The 23,232-nt window shown below is 40.5% G+C and overlaps 1 protein-coding gene across 1 annotated transcript in view; it reads left to right on the plus strand.

Annotated features, from left to right (window-relative positions):
* Positions 1 to 4,832: 4,832 nt before the first annotated feature.
* Positions 4,833 to 23,232, plus strand: part of SMC3 (structural maintenance of chromosomes 3) — a 30,783-nt gene continuing 12,383 nt past the window's right edge. The window contains exons 1-16 of the mRNA XM_083441698.1: positions 4,833 to 5,261; positions 8,703 to 8,778; positions 10,193 to 10,231; positions 10,792 to 10,859; positions 11,359 to 11,430; positions 11,520 to 11,599; positions 13,013 to 13,091; positions 14,191 to 14,308; positions 15,416 to 15,591; positions 15,712 to 15,792; positions 16,665 to 16,829; positions 17,847 to 17,968; positions 18,943 to 19,156; positions 21,122 to 21,225; positions 22,259 to 22,358; positions 22,835 to 22,995. Of these exons, the coding sequence (XP_083297824.1) occupies positions 5,247 to 5,261; positions 8,703 to 8,778; positions 10,193 to 10,231; positions 10,792 to 10,859; positions 11,359 to 11,430; positions 11,520 to 11,599; positions 13,013 to 13,091; positions 14,191 to 14,308; positions 15,416 to 15,591; positions 15,712 to 15,792; positions 16,665 to 16,829; positions 17,847 to 17,968; positions 18,943 to 19,156; positions 21,122 to 21,225; positions 22,259 to 22,358; positions 22,835 to 22,995 (1,670 nt within the window). The 5' untranslated portion in view covers positions 4,833 to 5,246. The remainder of the gene's footprint in view (positions 5,262 to 8,702; positions 8,779 to 10,192; positions 10,232 to 10,791; positions 10,860 to 11,358; positions 11,431 to 11,519; positions 11,600 to 13,012; positions 13,092 to 14,190; positions 14,309 to 15,415; positions 15,592 to 15,711; positions 15,793 to 16,664; positions 16,830 to 17,846; positions 17,969 to 18,942; positions 19,157 to 21,121; positions 21,226 to 22,258; positions 22,359 to 22,834; positions 22,996 to 23,232) is intronic.

Raw genomic sequence — 23,232 nt, forward strand, 5'->3', positions numbered from 1 at the left:
TGCACTACTTCCTGCATTCATCTACATCAGACTTCCTCAAGCACAGCCCACTAGATGTTTTGAGACTACAGTTCCCATCATCCCTAACCAATGGTCCTGCTAGCTAGGGATCATGGGAGTTGTAGACCAAAAAAAAAAAAATCTGGAGGGCCGAGTTTGAAGAAGCCTACACTTTACTGTAGATAAGAATGTAGGTGCCAGTTGAAAACAGTCAGCCAGAACGTTGGCTGTTAAACACCTTATGACCTTTTAAATGTGTGGTTTTCTTTAAAAAAAAAAAGTTATGCATTTTGTATTTTTATACTGTAAACCACCCTGTGATCTTCGGATGATAGCAAGAATAAAAATAAGAAGAATAGTTCTGCTGGATCAGGCAAGGGGCCCATCTAGTCCAGCATCCTGTTCTCACAGTGGCTAACCAGATGCCTATGGGAAGCCTGCAAGCAGGATCTGAGCAGAGCAGCCTCTCCCCTCCTGTGGTTTCCAGCAGCTGGCACTCAGAAGCATACTGCCTCTGACACTGTTAGCAGCCACTGATAGCTTTGAACTCCACAAATTGGTCTAATCCTCTTTTAAAGCTGTCCAACTTGGTGGTCGTAACTGCCTCTTGTGGGAGCACATTCCATGGTCTATCTATGCACTGTGTGAATAAGTACTTCCTTTCATTTCACAGAATTGCAGAGTTGGAAGGGATCCCAAGGGTCATCTAGTCCAACCCCCTGCAATGCAGGAATCTCAACTAAAGCATCAATGACAGATGGCCATCCAACCTCTTCTTTAAAACCTCTAAGGGAGTCTACAACCTCCCAAGGGAGTCCGTTCCACTGTTGAACAGTTCTTACTGTCAGGTGTGCGTGCAGGAGGCAGGCCCTGTGACCAATAGGACTCTGCAGGACTGGGGCCTTCCTAAGTTTGTTCTGGAGAGGCAAGGCGCAGCCTCGCAGATGAGGCCGATTGGTAACTCACAGCACCTGGTGGCAAGAGCTGGGAAGGTATATAAGGTCAGCATTTTCCCTTCGGCTCTTTGCCACAGTAACATGTTCCCTACCTTGCTGTGTTTGGCTCCTTGCTTCTTGATCCTCGGACCCCTGATTTCGTGACTCCTTGCTTCCTGACCCTCAGACCCTTGGCTTCTTGACTCCCAGCTCTCTGACCCTCGGACTCTTGGCTTTTTGACTCCTGGCTTCTGGACTCGCATTCCTGCTCCCACCCCATCTTGCCCCCGGCCGGGACTTTGATCACCCGTGAACCGGACTGTGACACTTACTGTCATAAAGTTCTTTCTGATGGTTAGTAGGAATCTCCTTTCTTGTAACTTAGAGCCATTGGTTCAGGTCCTACCCTCTGGAGCAGGAGAAAACAAGCTTGCTCCATCTTCCATGTGGCAACCCCTGAGATATTTTAAGATGGCTATCACATCTCCTTTCAGTCTCCTTTTTACAGGCTAAACATACCCAACACCCTCAACTGTTCCCCATAGGCTTGGTTCCAGACCCTGGATCATCTTGGTCCTCCTCTGCACATGTTCCAGCTTGTCAATATCCTCCTTAAATTGTGAGATCCAGAATGGAGCACAGTATTCCAGGTGTGGTCTGACCAAGGCAGAACAGAGCAGGACTATTATTTCCCTTGATCTGGACACTACTACTGTTAATGCAGCCTGAATAGCTTTAGCTTTTTTTTTACTGCTGCATCACATTGTTATGCTTGGGGTCTACTAAGACCACTAGATGTTTTCATATGCGCTACTGGCAGTCCAGGGTTTGTTTTTTTGCACTGACACTTCTATCATGTCTTAGTCACCTTGTCTCTAAATGAAAAAGCTCCAAATGCTGTAACCTTTCCTCTTGACTAATCTTGATATGGAGGAGTAGATATTGACTAATAGAAGAGGTACTGATAACAATTTACAATGCAAGGCTGTGAGATGGAAAGTTGAAACACATAGACATTCTTTAAGTGTAGGAAAGCATGATTTCGTTAGTTACTGAGGAAACTTCCTAACCATGAGTGGTTGGGACACCAACTCCTCCACCCCGTCTCTTTAATTCGGACCTTTAGAATAAAGAACAAGTTCAAAGTGTGATTTCACTCCCATCACACCCCTAGAATTGAGATAATAGGGGGAGGCTTCAAACACTTGACTTACTGTTTGTCATGCAGCTATTAAAGGCAAAGGAGCCTACGGAATTCTAGAATGCCTGCCAACAACAAATCTCCCAAGAAAAGGTCAAGTATATGTGCAGCTTAACAGCGCTTCATTTAATTAAAGGGTTTTATGGATTTACTGATTTTAATTGGCTATTGTGCATGTGCTTTAAGAATTCTTACCCACACAGAGCTTTTGGGTTTGGATGGGATTAAAACCTAAATATGTACCCTTACTGGCAGTGTTCTCAGCATAAACTATTCCTTCAGGTGTTACAGGTGTTGTTATTATTGCTATTAGAAGAGTGCTAAGAGCACTTTGTGATGTTGGAATGCTAATGATAAAGAAAAGTAATTGGCCAATATCTACTGCTCACAGCAGAGAGACAGGAACCAGGCAATTATGTTCTGAACAGATTTGTTTTAATAGGAAAAGGGCTAGTTGCAAAAATTCTATTATACATACAAATTGATTTTGATAATAATTACACTTCTAAAATGAGATGCTGTCAAGGTGAAAATCCCATTTCCTCTGGTAAATTTTCTTCCCACTGTTGTTACACGTCGTGCCTAAAATTGCTATAATTTACAGAATGTAGAAATAACAATTTTCTCTTTATTCCTTCAGATTATTTTGTGGCCTTTATAGCACTCAATCAGCATGTTATTTTTCGTATAGTACTTGCAAGCAGCTGGCCTCAGTTTTCCGTATTTCATATGGGAAAGACTAATAGAATCCTGTGAAAATTCACAGATGTGGTCTTTGTAAATGCTTCCATGGTACCCATTCCCCACTCACATGCCAAGCAAAGTCACTCAGAGAGAGTTCCCTGCTGGTGGTAGCCTGTGGAAAGGGAAGATGCAAAGCTGGGATGGCACAAGAGCCACTGGATTCTGAGCAAGCCATGCTGGCATCATGTGGCAGCAGTGGGCCTGATCCAGGGATCTTCATTGCACAAGCCTGGGAGCTGCCACAGCGAAGAGCTTTTTCTCTGCCTCCCTTCTGCCATGGTTGGCGTAAGCAACAGGGCTATGGATGGGATGGGAGCCTCTTTACTCCATTAAGTCCCACACTGCTAGCCAGGAGTTTGGATTGCATCCTAAGCATTGATAAGAGATAAGCAGCAGGGACTACAGAAATTACTACAAAAGAATTGTTAAATTTATTCATTATATTAATATTTGATAGTAAAAGAATAAGTAACTTTCCTTTTACTCTTTTTTCATTTACAAACAGAAAAATAAAAATGAAAGAGAGAAATCTAGGAGAATAATAATAATAATAATATTTTTTTATTTATACCCCGCCCTCCCCAGCCAAGGCCGGGCTCAGAGCGGCTTACAAGCAATAATAAAAACAAGATGAATGATTACAACTTAAAAACAAAAGTAAAATACAACATTAAACTAATGGAACATTAAAATATTAATGCCAATTTATATTGATTAGGGGTGACAGGAAACAGATAAGCAGAGTGATGCAAGTATTTTCTATTAGACATCCATTGGGTATATCAGTTACCCAAGAAACTAAACCATAGCAAAAACACTCACACTACCCTTCATATATTGCAATATTTGTCATTTCCAAAATGAAGATTATCTCCATGTATGAAAAATGAAATGATGTTTCCTGCACGTGTTATAACATGTGTGGCTATGGTTATTCCTTGGAGCAGTGGTGGACTTTGCGGTTTCACATTTCAGCAGTGCCTGGTTTGACACCAAAATTCAGCAGCCCCCCAACCTCTCACCTTCCATTCTACATCATAGTTGCGGTGCCCCCTGTGGTGCGACTGAATCAGTCACCCTAAATATGCCTCTCCTTGGAGATTGGAGTTGTCAACTTTTTGGGGCCAGTGGGCACATTTGGAGTTTTCCAAAAGTGTCATGGACACCTATCATAAAATAGTTTCTGTGGCATAATGCAAAATGGCTGCATTTGAGTGTGTGAGTGTGGAATGGCATAACACAAAATGATATGGGTTTCCCTGGCTCAGTCAACAGAAAAAAGCGCCTACTTCAGCCACCACCACACTCAGAAGTTCTTTGCACCACTGTGGAAGTCCAATCCTGGCAATCAAATGTGGGCATGTTTGGGAGGGGGTGGGTGAGTTCAGTGTTGGGGAGAGGCCAAGCCACTACAAACAGAAGCTACACGGGAAGACCTTGTGAATTGTGAAGCTTTGAGGTGATATTTTGTAGGTGCTAAGGGGGCTATAGGTTGCGCATACTGCAAGCTTTTTGGGGTGGTTTACATGTTGCTGCATACACGTGCAATAGAACTGCAGCTTGCGTGGGTCCTTCAGGGGCCACAATACCCTTGGTTGCTTTTAAAAAGGCGGTGCTTACGACATAAGCAATGTTACATGCATTGCAAGAACCTACAACAAAATGCTGCAGCGTGGAGTGCTCCTGTGCATCCTCGCCATCCTCTTTTTCTATGAGGGTCCATTCCTCTCTTCACCCGCAAATTCTCTGCTCCCCGCCCTCAACAACCAGCCATCATTTAGAACCGGGCTGTTTCGGGTTTGCCTCTTTCGTTATCCCCTCCTGTACTTCCTTCTGTACTTCTGCAGCCACCAGGAGGATTCCCAAGAATGCTGACACTTCCCTCCTATCCGCGTGGGGGATCTGGCACTAGGAGAACGACCCCCGCCCCGCCTTCACTACAATGACGAGCGCCCTCTAGCGTTTCCTCTTCGCTCCAGCGCCCACTCCATTACCCTCCCGTCTCCTGTTTGGCGCTCTCCTCCCGCTCCCATTGGCTGACCTCGCCTTGGCGCCCAACACAAGTTCATGTCGGGCTGAACCAATTCCTACGAGGTGGGGAGGGAGGAAACGCGTTATTAGTTCGCGGGCCTACTTCACCGAATCCTGAATGCGACGCGAAAACCACAGGTAGAACAGCGCCTTCAAGACGTGGGAAGGGACGGGCGCTTTCCGCTGCCTCTTCGTGCTTTCCTTTCCCAACCCTCCTATTTCCAGAGACTAAGTGGTGCGTTCCGCGGCGAACGGGATCGGGGAGGCTTCGCCGCCATTTTGTCCGTGGTTTGTGAGCGGGGCGGGCTCAGCGCTGAGGAGAGGCCGCCGCCAGCATGTATATCAAACAGGTAAACGGAGTGATGGGGCCCCTTTTTTGTGATGAGGTGGCTCCGCTGTCGCAGGGGAGGGCGGCTTCATTAAAGTATCTGAGGGGGGAGGGCGACGCTGGCTACGATGTTTCGCTGGGGGGGGGGAGGATCTAGTTTGGGGAGGGAGAAGAGGGGCTTCGGCTCGAGGGGGGCTGCGGCGGCTTTTTGCTCGGGAGGTTTTTTTCTCCTCGCGGGATGATCCCATAGATGGAGGGAGGGGGCGGCCGAGGCTGTCATCTCCGAAAGGGCCTTTCTGGCGGATCCCACTTTCGAATGAGGGGCGGGCGGGGGAGGTGGTTTCGCCCATGGCCTGCGTATTGCAGTGCATGGCGGGAAGAGATGTAAACACTGGGAAGTCCTGGGGCCCATCTGGAGCGGACGTTCAGAATACCATATTGGTAGCAGTGTGTCATTGCAGGGGTAGACTTTGCTCTTCAGAATCCGGAAGGATCCATTTAAAAGGCAGGATTATGTGAATGCTAGAAAATAGTTTTTTGGGTTTTTTTAAAGTATGTATTCCCTTTTCAGGCCTGAAGGCCCCTGCCTTGTGCTTAAAAGCTATGGTCTCACCAACATTAGTAGGTGAGGGGGGCAAACCTGGATTGCAACACATCAGATTGCAGGTGGGCTTGCATAGTTGGACAGTTCCCCCTCCACCATAGAAGAAAGGCCCCATGCACGTAATTGTGCATCTGTCTCAGGGAGAGTTCGCCTTTGGCGGTGAAGTCAAACCATTGGAAGGTTGCAGCGCCTGCTGTGGCTGTAGAGACCAATAGGGGAGAGACATGTTTTGTTGCAGCTAGGGCAGATGCAGGTATCCTCTTGTACTGCTGCAGATGCACCATGGCATTTCTTCTCTTGGTGCTGTCATTCCTCCTATGGTCACTGCTGTGGATGCACAACCAGACTGTCTTGTCTCCAGGCACTGCAGTTGTCTGCAAAGGACATCCCACATGGTGGGGTTGATGTTGCCAGCCTTCATGTCATGTTTGCAGACATCTGTGTATCACAAGAGCTGGTCTGCTGGTGCTGGAAGCCAGCTATCTGTAGAGCACATCCTTGGGGATCCTGCCATCTTCCATTCTGTGGACATGACCAAGCCAACATAGATGTTGCTGAGACAAAGTTCAATTGTGCTGGGAATGTGGGCTTGGGAGAGCACATTCTTTGTTTGAAACTGCCCTGCCATGTGATGCCCAAAATCCTCCTAATGCAACACATGTGGAAGGCATTGAGGCATTGCTCCTGACAGTTGTACATAGGACAGCTCTCTGCCTGCCTATTGTGAAAAGCTACATCTCCCAAGGACACTTTGAGTCTCTTATTTGCATTCTCCTTGGCCTAAGAGAGATAAAAACGTAATAATCTCTAACTGGTTTAAAAACCAAAAAGCTCAACTTTTAACTTTACCTTCAGCCCACTCTTCAGTTTATCAGCTAAACATTGCAACTGAAACTTGAAACTTACACTTAACTTAAGCTGAAAGCTAAACCTGCAATATTGAATTTAAAGATGACCTCCCCACTTTCTCAATCTGCACTATGTGGAACTACTCTTGCGAACTGTGGGGTTTTGTTTTTTTGTTTTTTGCATTTTATTTACCCTTGATTTATTCTAGCTAGGTGTTCGTGGTTTCTTTCAAACCACAAGGTGGGTGCACACAACACAATGCTAGCACATCAAGAAAAAGCAGGGGAAGCTTATTCATGTTAAACCATAGTTCAAAACAAAATAGGGTTTAACATCATGTACAAGTGTGGCCATTTGGAAGGTAACATGCATCACTGTCAAAAACCAGCACAAAAAGAGAAGCAAGGAACCATTTTTCAGCTTACAACTCTTTGTCTAATTTTCAAAGGACATGGACATTTTATAGCCTATTGTGCAGTTTCTTCAGATTTCTTATCAAAACTCTATTTTGAATCTTAAGTGTTCTCTGGATGGTATCCACAGATCTTCTTTCCTATATATGGGTTCCTTTTCTCCCCACTAGCCCTGGATAATTTTCATTTTTTTTAATGAACAGACAGTTTATACAAGCATGGTCTTTTCCCATCATGAAAGCCATTCATACATACCTTTCCTGTGTGGATTTGCTTCATTGTTTTCCACTGTTTGGGGAGGCATGGCCTGTCTACAAAGTTTGTGTTGTATGGGGTTTTCAAGGTTTAGTGTGATTTTGTTGGTGTCATATGTCGACTTTCTGATAGATCACAAGATGTCTGTACAGGCTGAAACATTTCCTACACTCCAGACATTTATATTGTTTTTCTCTTGTGTGCAAGCTGCAATGAGTCCTGAGGTGTGTGCTCAGACTGATACATTTACCACACTCGAAGGCACTTGTTAGGTTTTTCTCTAGTATGCACTCTTCAATGACTAGCAAGGAGGGATATGTAAGAGAAATATTTCCCACACTCTAGGCATATGCACTCTTTTTGTCCAGAGTGGGTTGCCTGGTGACTTTCAAGATGAAACCCCTGAGTATGTCATTTCCCACAATCTGGATGTTCATAAGGTTTCTCTCCTGTGTGGACTTGTGCATTCTTAGGTGTGAGTCCTGAGTGAGGTATTTCACACACTTCAAACATTAATAGGCTTTCTCTTCTGTGTGGATTCCCCACATTCCAAGCACTGATAAGGCTTCGCTCCTGTGTGGCTTCTTTGCAGGCTGAACTCATGTACTTAAATTACTGAGTTACGTGTGATATCTTTTTTGAAATTATTTTATTAGCAGAGTTGCAAACATTATATACTGGTATATGATGCTAGCTGTTTAGTAATTAGTGGTATTGTTTCATGTTTACATGTCACACTGGTAAGATCTAGCTTTTTAAAGAATTAATTGATTTAATATGATTAGGCTAAATGTAAAAAAGTAAAAGCTATTGCTAAATTTGTGTCTTAATCACCTATAGAATTTGGGTTGAAGAGCCAAAAGTGAGAGGGCCGGTGCAATGTAAAGGGTATGATTTGATGCTGCAAAACCAGGTTTTATTTTCTGCATATCTTTGATGATTTGTTGATTGTAATAATTAGGAACTGTATAAATTAATATTATTAATAATTAATATTAACAAAGTTTTCTCTATGGCATACAAAGTTTGTAAAAAAACCAAAAAAAACCCTGGAGAGATGATAATAGACAATGTCTATTTTTTTAGGGCATTGGATGTTGCTGCTGCTGCTGTTGTTCCAGCTGCTCATCCATTAATGCTTCCTAGTGACTATATAGTCCTTCCCCAAGTATGCTTCCTGCTAATTCTCAAGTAACTTGTAGTTTAGAAAGTACAACAATGAATATTGTACCTTTGAAAAATATTACTCTCTTTTAAAACGTGTAGTTATAAAAGCTGCAGGTGATAGCAAATAATGATGGTATTGTTGGCTACTTTAAAAACCTGCACTTGTTTATTTCAGGTGATCATCCAGGGGTTCCGAAGCTACCGAGATCAGACTATAGTAGATCCCTTCAGTTCAAAGCATAATGTCATTGGTAAGTTTTTCTAGGACAATGACTATAATATTAAATGTGTATCGTTTAAGTGAGCCTCTTCATGGAGGTGTTAGAAATATTATTTGTTCTTCATAGTGAGGTGGTTGCTATTCCTTGAGTGTTTATATAGTTTTTCCCCGAAGGGCTTGAAGGTTTCTGCATTGCCCTGTAAGTTTCAAAAGGGGATTCCTTCTAATAAACACAGGTTTCTTCACAAATATTGTTGCAACGAAAATGGAACCTTTTCACAGCATAGCCTAGAAAGAGATAACATTTCTTCTTGCCTCTTTATCTGTCGGTTAGTAGTTCAGAATGTTCTTGTATCTTGACCAGAATTTATGCCATGCCGAGAGACAAAAATGCTACATAGTTAAGAAAGCAATCCAGAACTGTATCCAAAGGTCATTCACCAGTGGTGAACTTAGGAGACCAGATTCAAGTACTAGTTTTCCTATGGATGTTACTGGGAGATCCCATTAGGAGTCATTGTTTCTCACGTTGTTGTGCTAGTAATATGTAGGTGAGTGGGAGAAGACTATGTTAGTATAAACTCTTAGGAAGAAAGTGTGATAGAATCTTAACAAAATAAAAATCCATTTCAAACTTGAAAACCATCCATTCATATGGCCAAGTCAGGGAATGGTTCTCTTCTGGGGACTGGAGAGGGAAGATGTCCCTATAATAGCTTATTCTAGTTCAGTTCTTTTCCATTCATCCACAAGCAGGGCTGTAGCCTTCCCACATGATACCCTCTGTCATGGCCAGAATCCCAAACTGCAGTGGAAGCTCACACAAAAATTTTGTTAGTGTATGACCTAGGAAGGACAGGTTATTTCTTTAGAAGAATTTCTCCCCAGGAGAACATTACAAGATATGATTACCAGTACAATGATTAGCTATTCTCCTGTATAATCTAAAGACACTAGTGGGGAGGTACATGCATTTCAAAGTAAGGGGACTGCTGAAAAGAAATTGGTGACAAGTGGTCAAACTCTTGAAAGTTAGAGAATGTCATCATACAGATTGTTTCTATTGAAAATTGGCTGGTTTTCATAAGCCATAATAACTATTAGGATTATTTTATATTCATAGTTCACCTTTATTTTCTATCAGAGTGACTGGCTGTTGCTGGCGTTCAAATGAGAAGGGGCAATTATACAGGACAAACATATGTTAAAGTGTCTTTCTCACTCTGCTGAGCTGCAGAGTTGATAACACACAATGGAGTCCCATGGGGATGGGTCAGGTGGCAGTTCGGCCAACCTTATAATTTATTGTCATTGATCTTCCACTCTTTACATACATTTGTCTATCTGTTTTACAGCTAGTCTATAATCCTCAATTTAGAAACATTATTTACTGAAAATACACAATTTAACCTGACCCTTATGTGTAACTTAATTTTTCTTTTTAGTGGGCAGAAATGGTTCTGGAAAAAGCAACTTTTTCTATGGTAAGTGAAAGCTTATGTATAATAATCTAAAATGTCTTCTCCAACTCCTTCCATATCCCTATGTGCCTTGCCTGAGAAGTGCATTGCTTGGGGAACGTTAATTGCAAGACTGATTAGTTTCTTTTAATCCCCTTCTCTTGCAACCTCCTTCACTCTGACGATGGGTTCACTTGCTGAGTGTGTGGCATGTTTAGTGGTTGATATCCATGACCGGACGCTGGCTAATGCCTGGCAGTGGACCTAGTGGAGTGGTCACTAGTGGAGTGTGTATTTTGGGGGGAGAGGGTAGATGAAAGCAGGAAATTGTTTCTCTCAAAGTGTTGTTATTATTATTTAGTTGGTCATTGTGGGGCAGGCATCTGGGTTCTGCTTCAAACTGAAGTAATTGAAAAATTCCTGAAGAGATCCTTACTTTAACATTTGTCCAAGTTTTGCAACACATTGGATGCAACCTATGCTGTTATTTATAAGAGATTCATAAAAACTGTTGATTGATAGTTCTGAATACTTCTGAACAGAATCCTAAAAATTAACATCTTACTTTATTTTCTTCATTATAGCAATTCAGTTTGTTCTCAGTGATGAATTCAGTCATCTTCGTCCTGAGCAAAGGTTGGCTTTGTTGCATGTAAGTGAAGATAACAGTTAGACGTGAGCATGCTATTGTTGTAAAATAGTTAGCTGGAATAATGGTGCATGTTACTTGCATTTGTTGAAATGATAAGTAGGTGATGCTATTATTTATACTTTTGGAGTTTAACCTTGATCAGCTCTCTTGGGTACTCTTTGAGGGGAAAGATGGATAAAAATCCCTCAATAAATAGTAGGCATTCCACTGTTTGGAAAAGGTTTACTTGCTTAGAGATGCAATGTACACTTAGAACAAGAGGCCTTGAACATGCTCAGACAGATATTTTTTTCTGAGAATCTGAAGTTAGCTTCGTTTCATACTTAAATTCATTAGTGGTTTCCCACCAAAAGGCTTCATTAGAGCAGTCTAATTTAGAAAACAAATAAAAAAGTTGTTACAAAGCTATTAAATCACTGAAAAATGGGCACGGCATGGGGAAGATTGTAATACAAAGTACACACTTTAAAATGTGGATTAATATTATGATATTTCCTAGGAAGGCACAGGTCCTCGTGTTATTTCTGCTTTTGTGGAAATCATCTTTGACAACTCGGACAACAGGTTACCAGTAAGTTAAAAATAGTGTACATCAGCTTGTTTTCTTTAGTTTATATTAAGAGGCATAGTTTGCAATATCTGCCCTTCTGTTTTATTAAGATTGATAAAGAAGAAGTATCTCTTCGCAGAGTCATTGGAGCTAAAAAGGACCAGTATTTCCTAGACAAGAAAATGGTGACGTAAGCGCAGTTCCTTTTTTCTTTTAAACCAAATCTGGATTAAATGTACACCATAACAGTTTTTTTTGGGGGGGGTGTTTTATTGTTAAACTTGACAATCGTTTTAAAAATCACGTATGTAAGTCAACTAGAGACATTTTATATTTAGTTGACAAATGAATAGGAGGAATCCAGGATAAATGACAAGTATGTGATGCTTGCTTGCTTGCTCATAGCTGGGTGCTCTTCTGATGTCTGCAAGTTCATTTTGGAACCTAGAAAATCTCAGTCTTCAGTTTTTCTGAAAAACAGTTTTGATTACTGTTTCAGTCTTCATGTTTGTTTGCGGGGGAAGGGGCTTGAAACATTGTAGGTGGAATTCAGCGGTGTGCTCTTCCAATCTTTGTGTCTCTCCAAGACGCTGCAGAAAGTTGCACCTTGCCTGCACACCCGCCACTTGCTGTTCTGGGGGTGTTATTCAATATTGGGGAGAGAGGTTTGGAAGAGACAGTCCAACTCTGGCATTTGCACCAAGCACAGTAAAGCTTTCTTAGATTTATATCTGCCCTCATCCACCTTTAAACAAGCACTCGCTGTGGAAGTACGCGTTAGAATAAATCACAGGCATTTATTTTTGCAAATAAGTGAATGTGTAACGCACAGAGTTTCCAGCAAACAAGTATTCATCTTCTGGCAGTAAAATAAAGAAGAAAAAAGGTTCCAAATTGCCACCTTGCATTTGGCAAGACACAAACTATTTAAAGGAAAAGTTCTTGGTTTGCTTACAAAAAGGATCCTGCAATCTTTGGGTTAGCAAATATGTCCCACAGAGGAACTTACGGTCTTCAAACAAAAACATCTTGGAGGTCCCGGGCCACAGAGAGGTTAGGCTGGCTCAACCAGAGCCAGGGCTTTTTCGGCTGTGGCTCCGATCTGGTGGAATGCTCTGTCACAAGAAACTAGGGCCCTGCGGGACTTGACATCTTTCCGCAGGGCCTGTAAGACAGAGCTGTTCCACCAGGCCTTTGGCCAGGGCACAGCCTGACCCCCTCCTTTAGCAGTCCTCACAGAACTCTAGCCCAATGGTTGCCATTAATCTGATTTGAATTGATTGTATAATTAAATGATTTTTAGAATGATTTTAGAATTTGGAGGACAAGGCAGAGCTTGTGCCAATGAATTGCAAAAGTTTGGTGCCAAGAATTGGGGAAAAGGGGGTAATGATATTTCAGTAGCAAGTATTCTGTCATCTCTGTTCAACCTGTTACTTCCCATGTAGAAGGAGGACTGAGCAGCAAGCACTTAAATGAAACAGAAGAAATTTTCATGTCTGAGTCTAGTGGAAGCAGGCCAATTGTTATTTTTGTCCTGTATTATTTAGCTCATTCTAAACTGATGCACTGAAAGCTTTACTGTTTGAAAACTTGCTTCCAGGAAAAATGATGTGATGAACCTTCTTGAAAGTGCTGGATTTTCTCGCAGCAACCCCTACTATATTGTCAAGCAAGGAAAGGTATGATGATTACTATCCTTTGAACAAAGAACAATAGTAACTTTAATGTGAAGAATAAGTAGTTCTCTAATAAGTCGGCATATTATTTAACATTCTATTTTAATTGATGTATATTTCCTTAATCATTGGATGTGTTCATAATAATTTGAAAAATCCCATGATATGTGACTAGCTGCTGTCTGGTTAGCATGCTTCAATTCTTGTGGTATTCTTCCTGTCAGTTATGTTTTTATGGTGCTGGAGTGTAGCAGTAGCATAATGATAGTGACAATTTAAACTGAATATTTGAGCAGTGATAAATTAACTATACCAAATTATTTTTTCCTAAAGAATCTCCTATACAGTCATATTTTCAGATGAGAAAATTGCATATAACTTTGTATGCTCAGATAGACCTGACAGTATCAGTTTTAGGCATATAGATTGGTTGAGTTTTCACCAAACATTTGTTAACACTAGTTACAAAATGTACAAGTCTTTTCCTGACTTTAGCAGAGGGGTAGTCAACCTTTTTATACCTACTGCCTACTAATGCATCTTTCTTGATGGTAAAATTTCCTTACCGCCCACCAGTCCTTGATGGAAGAAGGATTCAGCTTGTGCCATAGAACCTCCGAGCTAGAATCCTGAAACACCCACTAGTGGGCGGTAGGGACCAGGTTGACAACCCCTGCTCTAGCACATAAATGCTTAGTACAGTGGTACCTCAGGTTAAGTACTTAATTTGTTCTGGAGGTCCATACTTAACCTGAAACTGTTCTTAATCTGAAGCACCACTTTAGTTAAGGGGGCCTCCTGCTGCTGCCGCGCCACCACAGCACGATTTCTGTTCTCATCCTGAAGCAAAGTTCTTTAACCTGAAGCACTATTTCTGGGTTAGCGGAGTCTGTAACCTGAAGCGTATGTAACCCGAGGTACCACTGTATTGTGTTGACAGTGACACCTGCTCATCATTGCTAATGCTGCTGCAGCAGTGTCATTGGAGATTTTGTTGCAATAATTTTTCGTCTAAAAAAGCATTTATGAAAAACTTTATTGTTACTTGTTGCTTTTTCAAACTGTGTCCAAAATGTTACATTATTCTTACTCTCTTTTTTAGATCAACCAGATGGCCACAGCTCCTGACTCTCAGAGATTAAAACTGTTAAGAGAAGTAGCTGGCACTAGGGTATATGATGAACGTAAAGAAGAGAGTATCTCCTTAATGAAAGAAACAGGTAAAGATTATCATTCAGTAGCATTTCAAAATATTTTCATGTCATGTTACTTTGATATATTTAGTGTATTTTCTGGCTTGCTGCGAATGCAGTGAAACAGTGGATATGAAACAATGAGGTAAGACACAATCCGGAAATTATTGTTATGGTGTAGAATTCTATGATGCATCCATTATGGTCCAACTGCATATCTGCATGTTTCTATCAAGGTTGTGCATATTTAACCCCATAAAGCAGGGGGAAGGAACTCTGGGCCCAGGGGCCAAATACAGCCTATCAGGCCTCTGAGGAGCCTTTTGAGGCTAACACCCTGTCTCCTCAGGCCACACACCCCACCAGCTCTACTGTATGCCCACCTTGAATGTTTTTGCTTACCAGAAGTCTGTCCTTGAACTCTGATAATGACTCTTGCTTGGAGGAGAGAGGAGTGTGTATGTAAAACTAGTGTACTGTAAAATGGTAAAATTCACATTCATTGCTCCACCCACTTTTCCCTCTTGGTTCTCCCACCCTAGCATGTAGCCCTCAGATTGTTGTCCAGAAGGGTTCATGGTCCTTGGCTAGAAAAAGGGTTCCCTGCCGTAAATCAGTCATGTTGATTCAAGGTGCACGTGACTTAGCTAAATCCAGCTATTCTCCCAAAGAGCTTACTGGAGTTATTGGTGATTTTCCTGAGAGAGCAGTGTACTGAATCAGACTGGGAACTGCACATTTATCCCTAGTTGCGGTGTAGCTGTTTGCTACCTGCCTTCATGTTATGAGGAGTTTCTTTCTATTAATCTCTTTATTTTTCCTTTAAAATAAATCATTAATGATGCTGTATGTGGTTAACTGTGCTTTATCATTTGGTTATTTTGAACAATAGAAAATATGAATCATTGATTTTGAGATTTATATTAAATAATGAAATCATAGGCAACTTTTTATCATAACCATTGAGAATACAAGCTTTTATGCTTAGTGGATTTCCCTCAGATAGGACATGTTGTTTAAAAGAGCATTTCTGTCATGTTGTTGGTTTTGTTGTTCTGTTTAATGACAGATTCCTGATACTTAATGTCTGCACTAACTTAGTCTTATAAACTCTTTCTTAAATCACTTCTAAAGAGGGGAAAAGGGAGAAAATAAATGAGCTGTTGAAATATATAGAAGAGCGATTACATACTTTGGAAGAGGAGAAAGAAGAGCTTGCTCAATATCAAAAGTGGGATAAAATGAGAAGAGCACTGGAGTACACCATTTATAATCAGGAACTTAATGAAACCAGGGCTAAACTTGATGAGGTAAGCCATTTTTAAACTATTTATTATTATTTTCGTTACCAGCGTTTGTTTTTCAACATATGTAGTTTTAAAAAATATAGTTATGTTGTGCATGTTAACCCACAACTGATGTTTTTTCAGCTTTCCGCCAAAAGGGAAACAAGTGGAGAAAAATCAAGGCAATTAAGAGATGCACAGCAGGATGCTCGAGATAAAATGGAGGTGAGGTCTTCATTGTTCTGATCAGAACTGTTCTGATCTAAATAACTGTTTTTAAACAAATATTATTATTTATTCGTGTAGCCAAAGCCATTACAAAAAACACAAACTTCATAAATACCTTTAATGTGAAAAACAGAATAAAATAATCACACAGTTTAAATAATTCTTAAAACAAGGCATTCTGTCAGATAAGAATTTGCTTCCCTGAAGAATTTAACTTTTCATCCCCACAAACTTTTCTCCTTAAAATTGCCGTTCTAAAGGCAGAACAGGTCACTTTTTCAGAAGTGTAGGAGGATCTGCTCACTCATAAATGTTAATCAAATAGTAGATCTCTCAACTGGGAGATTGAAATCTTTGCACAAGGTTGCTCTCCACCTAAACATTAGGAAGAATTTCCTGACAGTAAGAGCTGTTCGACAGTGGAATTTGCTGCCAGGGTGTGTGGTGGAGTCTCCTCCTTTGGAGGTCTTTAAGCAGAGGCTTGACAACCATATGTCAGGAGTGCTCTGATGGTGTTTCCTGCTTGGCAGGGGGTTGGTCTCGATGGCCCTTGTGGTCTCTTCCAACTCTATGATTCTATGCTCTTAAGTCCTCATAGATTGGGCACATGATTCAGTAGTTGCTTTTGTTTTACAGTTGCCTTAATCCATAGTAACAAGCAACAGAGACTCTGGATGGGGGTGTGAAAAAGACAGAATTGCATGTTTTCATCCATATGATGCATTGTTGATAGAGAGTGCATTTGGTGACATGTCACACTATATGTGCATCTCCCTGACTAGACCTATCATTATGTAATGAGAATTGTTTTAATTTTAAAATTATGTAACCTGTTGTACTTTTCCAATCTTCTGTTGATGTGTTTGTAGGAAATTGAACGGCAAGTCCGAGAACTTAAAACCAAGATTTCAGCTATGAAGGAAGAAAAGGAGCAGCTCAGTGCTGAAAGACAGGAACAGATTAAACAGAGGACCAAACTAGAGCTTAAAACGAAAGACTTGCAAGATGAACTGGCTGGAAATAGTGAACAACGAGTAAGGGCTGGAGGCTAGTTGTAGGATAACATGTCAAGGTGTATTTTATTTTGTCTTTTGGGACTCTCTAAATAGAATGTAAAAACTGCAGGGCAAATAATTCTTCAGTTTTATAAAAGGACAGTTGGGTACGATGACAATTGTTCTCTGTCATCTGGTTATCTAGACTGCCATAGTGAAAAAGAGTTCTGTCTTTCTAATTAAAACACAGCAAGGTCATTCTTTTTCTCTGTTTGGATCAAAACTGGTTTTGGGGGGGGTAACACATTAAAGTACAATATTTCATAAGCAACAACAGAGTAGATATGGAGTATGGCTAACTTTGTTTATACAGTGGTACCTCGGGTTAAGTACTTAATTCATTCCGGAGGTCCGTACTTAACCTGAAACTGTTCTTAACCTGAAGCACCACTTTAGCTAATGGGGCCTCCAGCTGCCGCTGGGCTGCCGGAGCACGATTTCTGTTCTTATTCTGAAGCAAAGTTCTTAACCTGAAGCACTATTTCTGGCTTAGCGAAGTGTGTAACCTGAAGCGTATGTAACCTGAAGCGTCTGTAACCCGAGGTACCACTGTATACCACTTTCCAAGCCAGTGCTGAGTGTGCCATGGATGCAGAGTAAACAGAAGTCTGTACATAGTCTGCGGTTGGTACATATTGAGAAAGTCTATAAGAGCAGCCAATTTCAGATTTGAACTATTATCAAGCTTTCGTGCTGTCCGTATAAATTCCTTATTGAAGTTCTTATTTAATAGCATTCCACAAGAAGAGCTTCTTCACAGATGACTGTTCTTGTTAAAGGCAGCAGTCTATGATAGCTTATTGCTAAGTAGCTCTATTAAAATTGGGGATGCACAGATGCTGCTTTGAAGTTTGGTAAGCTGTAAAGTGAACCAAAGCTTTTCTGAACATATAATTTCTAGAGTTTCTATAGCAACTGATTCTTTCACACCTAAAAACGTTCTGATAAACCACTTCCCTTACTTCTTGTTGACCTTCATGTTGTCTGTTTTTCCAGAAAAGACTCTTGAAAGAGAGGCAGAAACTTCTTGAGAAAATTGAAGAAAAACAGAAAGAACTAGCAGAAACAGAACCAAAGTTCAATAGTGTAAAAGAAAAAGAGGAACGAGGAATTGCCAGGTCTGTGTGCTGATTAGCAATGGTATGAAAGGGAAATATTTAGCATGTGCAATGAGGAATACTTCTGCATATACAAGCTCTTCTTTTGTGAAGGAATTGGAAAGGTTCTAGTATAGATCATGCGATGAGCAAGAAAATAATTTGGAATACATTTGGCATGGTTAACTCGGTTAGAGCATGGTGCTGATAATGCTAAGTTTGCAGGTTCAATCCCCATAAGGGACAGCTGCATATTCCAGCATTGCTGGGGTTTGACTATATAATTCTCAGGGTCCCTTCCAACTCTATGATTCTATGATCTTTGAACTTCCCTGTAAGAGAGAGAAGACACATACTAGTAGAATGGATGGAGCTGTCCTCTGTAAGAGGTAGTGGCACAGGATTGAGTAGAAGAGCTTAGTGTTTTCCTTCTGCCACTTGAAAACAAAATGTTTTCTGTCAACAGATAGAGGCTTGGGATTTTTATGTTTGAAAGTGCTGACCAATCTGAGCCTAACAGTGCAGTCCTAGAGATGTCTGTTCAGAAGTAAATCCCATTGCATTCCCGAGTAAATGTGTTAATGGTTGGAGTTAATGAGAGAGCTTGATAAAATTCCAAAATAATAATAATAATAGGTATTTGAGCAAAACACAGTATAAAATAAAGGAAATAGTATATATCTTACCTCACTATCAAAAAAATTTCAAAGCTTTCCCTCTCTCTCTCTCTCTCTCTGCTTTCTGAGACCTGTTGAAATAGAAGATGATTGAGTAGAAAGTGATAAAACAAGTTTAAAAGAGAAGCAATTGTTAAATAACAAAATTGAAAGAAAAGAACACAAGTGTTTCTTGAAATGATTTCTTTCAGTTCCTTGCTACAGTTTAATTCAAATTTGATGTGTCATGTTAAATATGAAGAATATGCTTCTCTGTTAGGTTTATAGCATTATAATTTCATGTTAAAAGGTTTCAGTTATATTTTTCTCTTCCAACAGACTGGCACAGGCCACCCAGGAAAGAACAGATCTTTATGCAAAGCAAGGTCGAGGAAGTCAGTTTACATCAAAAGAAGAGAGAGATAAATGGATTAAAAAAGAACTGAAATCCTTAGATCAAGCCATCAATGACAAGAAACGGCAGATTGCTGCTATACATAAAGATTTAGAAGACACGGAGGCTAACAAAGAGAAGAATCTGGAGCAGTATAGTGTAAGGATTTGAGTTTGGTGGTACAGAAATATTTGAATCGGTAAATTATAAGTACTGTATATTATCAGGGTTTCTGTATGTTGGGTGTGGCTTCATACGCGTTGGGTTGCGTTCAGCACTATGCTGGCACAGTGGAAATTCCTTGCCCCCTCTCTCCCGTAAATACTCTTGAGATTCAGGGAACCCTTGAGAAACATCTGGAATGTGAGAAGGAGGCATTAGGAGACGCTCCTGTGGTGTTACCCTACAAAGGAGGGTGGAATAAAAGCACTGATCCTTCAGTCAAAGGAAGACAAACTCAGCACGTGGAAGGAGTTCATATTTGTTGCTGCAACATAAATCTAGAGGCCCCAGTAGATATCTCTGAAAAGCTGGAACCCCAAACAAAGGGTGCAGAAAACTTTAATAATTTTATAGAAAAGAGTGCATTTATGACAGAAGCTTAAGCCATCCTAATTAGCTATCTCTACGCATGCTCAAGACATGCTCCTACGTACTGTGCAATATCATAGTTCTAAGCAAAGAAAATAAATTTACTATTGACTCATACAAATGTTGCATTCTATGCTGCCAGCCTTTCTGCTATCTGTTACATGAAGCCTAATCTGGGTAAGAAGAATGTACTGCTTCTCTTCTTAGAAGATCTACCAAGGTTAGCTTGCTTTTCTCTGCTTTGGAAGCTGATAAGAGAGACACTGCTTGTTAGCAAAAAGACAAAAATGCAGCTTCTATTCTCAGATGGGAGTTGCAGGGAAAATTAGCAAGCTATCCAAGCTTCAAGGCCAAGACAGCACTAAATTCCTTGCAAAATAAGCAGGCAGGAGAGAGATGGCTATATTTCCAGTACATTTCCAGTACAGGACAGTTGTGGTTGTGACTGTGATAACGTGTTTAAGCAGTCTCAGCACTTAGGAAGCTGAGGTCACTTGTGTACAGGATCAGAGATGTGTTCTGTGACAGAGGGTGTGAGCATAGGTGTGCTTGCTATGGGTTCTGACATACGTCCTAGGCCACAACATCCATCTGGGTCCCAGGTCATGACACCTAGGAATCGGTGGGGAGGAGGCATACCATTGGTGACTAATCAAAGGCATCTCAAAAAAAGAGACCTTTGACACGATCTGGTCTCCCTTTTTCTCTTTTATTGAAGAAGAGCAGTATAGTTTAATGCCATCACCATCACAGAGGTGTCTGTGGAGGGGATATGTTGATAGAAAATGTATTGTAACTTTCAAATACATTTTTTTTTGGGGGGAGTGGTGAGGAGGAGGAAGAAGAAATGGCAAGTTCTCCTTGTGTGAGCTACCTTGTGTGAACTCCCTGTTAGATGTAACCCATTATCTTAAGTTCTATGATTTTGTTTTTAAAAACTGGTGGTGTAATTATGGTATAATTAAGTAAGCTACAAGTTCAACCCTATATTTTGTCATCCTGTTTCCTGAATATTTTTAGAAGACATGCAGTGTGAGTTTGGAACTCTACTGCCCAATCCTGCCTCATGTAAACTACCAACCCCTTAACCTGGTCTCTCATTTTTCCATGCATAGGACATGTTGAAGGGGGGGGGGCGGGTTGCAGAGCAAAGATTGTACAGGTTGGACCTGGGCTCATTAAATGTGCAGATGTAAAATGGATCTGGAGTATGTGGGGCCAGTACAATATAAAGAGCATACTCCATATCACCTCGCTGTTCGCATGGGCTTGAGCCGTGAATGAAAACCTTCCAAGCAATTGTCAAATATGACTGCTCTATCTTTGTAGTAAATGTACCCTATGCTGAAAGTAGCCAAAAATCTAAATTGCTCAGTTGTAGCTTTAGTTTCTTATCAATGTTCTCTACAAGCTGTAAATAGGATCTTTTATTTTATTCTGAACATAATTCTGCCGCTTAAGGGAACAAAATGTATTGGAGTCAATTAAAATCATGAGATGCTGAATTTTAAAATACCTTCTTTTATGCATTAGAAACTGGATCAGGATCTTAATGAAGTGAAAGCTCGTGTTGAAGAACTGGACAGAAAATACTATGAAGTGAAGAACAAAAAAGATGAACTACAGAGTGAGAGAAAGTTAGTATTTTTTTTTTAAGGGTTGACCTAACCTATGTTGTGCGAACATGTACAGTGATGTATATAAATATTGATTACGCAGACATTAATAAATATGGTTTCATTGTTTAACTTTTATTGGTATAGGGTACCATCCATTGGGGGCCCTCACACTCAGGATAGGGCTTTTGTTTCAATAGAGATGTTTGGTAATAAAAAAGGAGGAAACACTGTTATTACTGATGACTCCTGCAGTCCCCGTGCCACCTTCGACATTGTTCTGAAGGGTCTTTCAGCTTTATGGAGCTGGTTTTAGCAGGTTACTGGGAGTTGCAGAAGGGAAGAGGGACTGAAAAAAATCACTCATCCTCTAATGTTAGTGCACACACCTTATGAATCAAAATCCCTTCTGTCAGTGGAAGGGGACCAGTTGGATTCATCCATGTACCAGAAGAGTGCACTGTACCTGGAAGCAAAGATTATAGCAGTGCTTGAACTTCTGTCATCTTATTAGTATAGGCACTGTTATACTCCAGCCCATGGAGTTGACTCATAAAATCTGTGTTGAGATAGAAAACAATTATGGAGTGGAATATAGCTTCCTGGGAATCTGAGCTTTCATAATTTCCAGAGATTATAGCCATGATAGTTCTGGAGAAATGTTTGAGAATGTGTAAGCACTGTTTTACCATCAGAGGGAACCTCATTCATGGATTCTAGCAATTAGGGCCTGGTTTTTAATTCTGTTTAATTCCAGGTTCCTACATATGATGGCTGTTCTCCAACTTTCCCTTGCACTTCTTTTAGTACGCCAGCTATTTCAAAAATATTATAAATTTCCCAAAATGTGAAACCTGGAGGCTCAGTTTGAGGAGCTATACACTGTAGAAGAGATTTAACAAAAGAGTTAATAGCGTTAAAAAATGCTTGCGGAAAGCTTTAGATTAGGACAAGGTTATTAGAGACCTTGTAATACCACTACCTTGATCTGGTATTTTATTCTGTTTTTCCTTGAAGATATGTTTTGTAATATGGAAGTGTACTATTTTTTCAGTTACTTGTGGAGAGAAGAGAATGCAGAACAGCAAGCTCTTGCTGCAAAACGGGAGGACTTGGAAAAGAAGCAGCAGCTTCTTAGAGCAGCAACAGGAAAGGTGAGAGTCATAGCATGCTGTCATAATTATGATAGAGATTTTCAGTAACTAATATAGTTCTTTTTCTTTCTGAAGAATTTTGTGGGGAATGGTCAGGCCAGAAGTAAAAATCAAAACTGCCTAAAGACAAATTCATTTGTATTAAAACAAGTATTTATGATTTACCAAGTCACAAATACAAACCAAACTGTGTTTTTTTAAATTAGCTGCTGTGGTCACGAATCACTTGCTTAAGTGCATACAGTTGCCCTATACTTAAACTTCAGTAGCTGTGTATATTAACTTGTCTGAACAAATAATGGATTCAGTGTTGTGTGCATTATAATGATCATTGCATAACTTTGCCCTGTTGGTATAAAACTGAAGATAACTAAAAGTGGAGGAAATCCTTAAAGAGAGAGAGAGAAATAGAGATGGGGTTTACCCTATTTCCACAAAGTATAGGAAGCTCAAGTAATTCTGCTTTATTATGACAGGCTATTCTAAATGGCATTGACAGCATAAACAAAGTCTTGGAGCATTTCCGTCGCAAAGGCATTAACCAACATGTTCAGAATGGCTATCATGGAATAGTAATGAATAACTTTGAGTGTGAGCCTGCTTTCTACACCTGTGTTGAAGTTACTGCAGGAAACAGGTATAGTTCTGATTACTAGGCTTTTTTCCTGTAGAAATGTTCAATGTGAACATATTAACTATAAACCATTGTCTGCTAGCACATAAAATGGTGAATTGGGCGTTTTTCTAATAAATATTAGTGCATAAAACTTTTTGGATTTTTTTCTTGGTAGTGCTTGATGGCATGTAGGAGGGGAGACAATGCAGTTTTAATTTAAGATAAAACATTCATTCATTCATTCATTCAACTTTGTTC

Source organism: Podarcis tiliguerta (genome assembly GCF_965153285.1).
Source record: "Podarcis tiliguerta genome assembly, chromosome: 5".
Classification (NCBI taxonomy): domain Eukaryota; kingdom Metazoa; phylum Chordata; class Lepidosauria; order Squamata; family Lacertidae; genus Podarcis; species Podarcis tiliguerta.